Below are 3,798 nucleotides of genomic sequence, written 5' to 3'. Positions count from 1 at the left end.
TCATTTCGTATGTCGTCCTTATTTAACACACCGGATTCAAATCATTAACTCATTAGCAGAGATATAACTGAACTACGCTTATAACTTATTAGAGACACATACAAAACGTTCAGTGCGAGTCCCCAGAACCAGGACTGAAAACCACTGCAATAAACCACTCGCATCTGAGTCCTTCATAAACCAAACTGCAATGTGCATTTAAGGACCCTACAGCACAGTTTACTACAGTCTTTAACTACAGTATTTTACCCTCCACAACACAAATAAAGACAAATGAACACATAGTAAAAAAGAAAGTTAACTTTATATTTGTCATGGCAGTCTATGCTTCATAATTCATAACAAAAAGTTCAGTTCCTTTTGCATTGTTACATTGCTATATTGATTATTAATTAATAATTCATTTTCATAAAAACAGATTGCAATTGTACAAGTATCTTTAACTACCATGTAATAACATTTAAATAAATAATTTGATACAATGCACTTATTGTTTACATCCATGTTTTTACATTTTACAAAAAAAATAAAAACACTTTACTTAAAAATACCTGCATGTAATTTGTAGTTCCATCTATAATGACATCTTTGAACCTTTTTACTCCTGAACCCACATTTAAAACCAACCCAAACCTGTCCTAACCCACCCGTATCACACCTCAATAGCAGCACAAGTGTTTTGCAATACAACATCAACACAATATAAACAATTATTATTATTACTGTAAGCACATGATATGCCTAATACAAAGTGTGGCAGATTTTCCCACTGAGGAATAAACAGTAATATATTTATTAACAAATAAAATTCTGTCAAAGTACAAATATCTGATACAAAAAGAGGAATCCTTTTTAAAAAAAGCCTTTTTTTTAATAAATTAAAAATGATACACATGGCATCATGATAAAATAAAGTAGATATATCTGACTATAGATACATTTCTAAATAAACAGATGTGCACAAACCTACAGTACACATTCACAGCATCTTCTGAACTGCAGCTCTCAGTGGCTCTATAGAGTAAACTCTAATCACAGAATGATCTCCTGTCACAGGAGAGGTATGTTTACTGACTCTTAAAAAAATAAGACTTCCAAAAAATAAAAATAAATGAACTAGCCTGCACCTTATGACCAACAATATTGCAGTATTTCTAATTTCATTAAATACTTATGATATTTCACATGATGTCGGGCTGTTCCTGAGTTCAGATTTTCTTTAGACTGTCTCTGTGTCTTTTATATTGAATGGTTCTCCTGAAAAACACAATCAACACACATTCGTTCAAGATTTCATTAGTGTTTGTTTCAGTACAGAATGGCAAAAGATGAAGAGCAGATTGGTTGTTTACCTGCAGAGCTTTGGTCAGATTCACCAGATTTACTGATTCTGATAAAGCAGATTGCCACGATCACAGCCAGCATGAAGACAGCAACTACCACATATGAGCAACCATACCTGAGGATTGGTTCAATATTTTATTATAAATGAAACTTTTACAATAAGTTCAGTTTTCACAAAGCAAAGAGGTTAAAAAAAGAAGATAAACCCACAAAGTTATCTGTGGCAGTTGCCTTAGGGGGGAAAGTGTTGGATGTGTAGTAACAGGGGTGTCTGCAATAGGAAAGAAGATAAAGAAAAGGGATATAAATGAATGAAAGAATATAAATGACAAAAATAAAATGCAGGTAAAAGGGAAAGTATATGAAAAGGGAAAAAAACTCATGTCAGATTCAAAGGCAGGAATATTTTCTGAGAAAAATTATACAAACCACAATAAATGAAATATAATGGCGGAATGAAATGATACAATATTTAGGCAGCAGTTAGAACAAAGCAGCATACACATGGGTTTACTCTACATATTATATCAATACTTTTGTTCCCCCGAAGGATTTTTTCTTTTCCTAAAATTGAATTTCATTTAAGAGTTTTGCATAAAACTAATAATGGAAATGTTATGATTCAGGTGGAAGGAAAATATATATTTCAGTGCTTTTCCGACCAAATGCAGAGTTTATTGGGAAACAAATGAACACAAAAGTTTTCAAATATATTTTTTTCCTCCCATCTCATAATTTTTCCTCCACCATGCCCCTTTACGTGCTTCGTTAATTTGCATACCAAATTGTAATAAAGAAACTTTCAAGAGATATTAATAAATGAATGAAGCTGAAGTAATATATGAACAATTTAAGAAATTAAGTATTATTCTCACCCATGGCACACTGTGTGTCTGCGAACTGTGTGCAGTTGAAAACGGTTATCTGTCCAATTTCTGTAGGTTGAGAAAAAGGATTGTATTTTCAGAGCAGTACTGAAATGAACAGCCCTGGTCTGCAAAGGCATCTAGTCTATAAACTCAGTCATGTTAACATGGGGTGAAACAGTTTTTACATACCTTCACATCTACTGCATTTATTACAATTTGTACCAAAGTGGTCTCCTGGTCCATTGGAGCAGTTCTTGGCAACATACCAACCTGTGGATTTGCATTGAATGATTATTTAGTGATTAACAGTGGTCACTGCAATATATTCAGATGTATTATTATTTAGTCAGTGGAGCTCACCTTCTGGGCAGTAAAGGCAGCACTGCAAATCTTGAAGTGGGAAATGGTTCTCTGGGCATGTTTCGACACACAGAGTACTGAGCGCCCCCACAAATATTGCCTGGAGTTATGAGAGTATGGTTTCAATATATAACTCTCAAATTACATATGTCTGAATCAGGGGATGTCTCAGTTCAAGACAAGAAAATGGAAAGCAAAAACTATTTTTGCAAAATGTAGAAAACATGAACAAAATCCAGAAAACATGAACAAAATCCCTTTTAGTCATTCAGTGAAAAGATTTTATTTTACATGCTTGGCAATGGTTACTTTATCATATAGTTCACAGTAGTTAAAGTTTAGTTCACACTAAACCGTTCTAACACTTACCAAAAAGTGTTTGCTGTCTGTTTGCTTCATTGTAGGTTGTAGGCTGAAACAAGTGTTTCTTACCAGCGTCTTCTGTAAATCCTTTTTATTCGACTCTCTGCTTTTAACAGCCAGAAACAATGACGCATTGAAGGTGTGGCCTCTAGGAGATACTTTAAACCACTTTTATTATCAGTGTTTTATACGAAGGTAATCCATGTCAGAGATTAGCTGTGCTTAACGGAAAGGTATGTGAGAAGGTGTGCCATCTCATATGTATCTTATATACATACACTCACTGGCATCACTTTATGAGGTCCACCTTGCTTGTACCGAGTTGGACCTTCTTTTGCCTTCAGATCTGCCTTAATTCTTCATGGCATAGATTCAACAGGGTGCTGGAAACTTTCCTCAGAGATTTACATCCATGTTAATGTGATAGGATTAGCAGTTGCTGCAGCCCTGCTCACAAAAATGCATAACTGTTACGTAACTGCAACGTAATCTGAAGACCAGTGGCGTGCACAGACCTCTGCGGGGTCAGGGGCCAAATTGTGGTCATGCTCGGTAGAAATCCCATTCAGCCCCCACTGAACTGAAAGTATGCCAAGAAAATGTTCGGCACACCATTAAACCACCAGCACCCTGAACCGTTGATACAAGGCAGGATGGTTCCATGCTTTCATGTTATTACCGATAAATTCTGACCCTACCATCTGAATGTTGTATAAATACCGGAGCGAATGCACGCTGGTGATCCTACAGCGCGAGTACAGCACTGGTCGCGAGCTTTCAGAGTTCTGAACTGCTATTTTAACAGCATTTTTTCTGCAGGTAATTCTGTTGGTTGGTTAGAGGGCATGAGTGTGAGTGCTTC

The 3,798-nt window shown here is 35.7% G+C and overlaps 1 protein-coding gene across 1 annotated transcript; it reads right to left on the bottom strand.

Annotated features, from left to right (window-relative positions):
• Positions 1-285: 285 nt before the first annotated feature.
• On the bottom strand, positions 286-3,012 carry LOC143711997 (uncharacterized). Its single transcript, XM_077204231.1, has 7 exons — positions 2,943-3,012; positions 2,574-2,673; positions 2,403-2,483; positions 2,220-2,279; positions 1,555-1,615; positions 1,353-1,459; positions 286-1,257 (listed from the first exon to the last, which is right to left on the bottom strand). Exons 1-7 carry the CDS (start codon positions 2,970-2,972, stop codon positions 1,220-1,222), a joined length of 477 nt encoding a protein of 158 aa, XP_077060346.1. The 5' UTR covers positions 2,973-3,012; the 3' UTR covers positions 286-1,219.
• Positions 3,013-3,798: the final 786 nt, after the last annotated feature.

Source organism: Siphateles boraxobius, unplaced genomic scaffold, assembly GCF_051911475.1.
Source record: "Siphateles boraxobius isolate OS27281-9 unplaced genomic scaffold, OSU_SipBor_1 5, whole genome shotgun sequence".
NCBI classification, from domain to species: Eukaryota; Metazoa; Chordata; class Actinopteri; order Cypriniformes; family Leuciscidae; genus Siphateles; species Siphateles boraxobius.
Note: the sequence above shows the minus strand (reverse complement) of the source record. Positions and strands in the feature narration are given on the sequence as shown.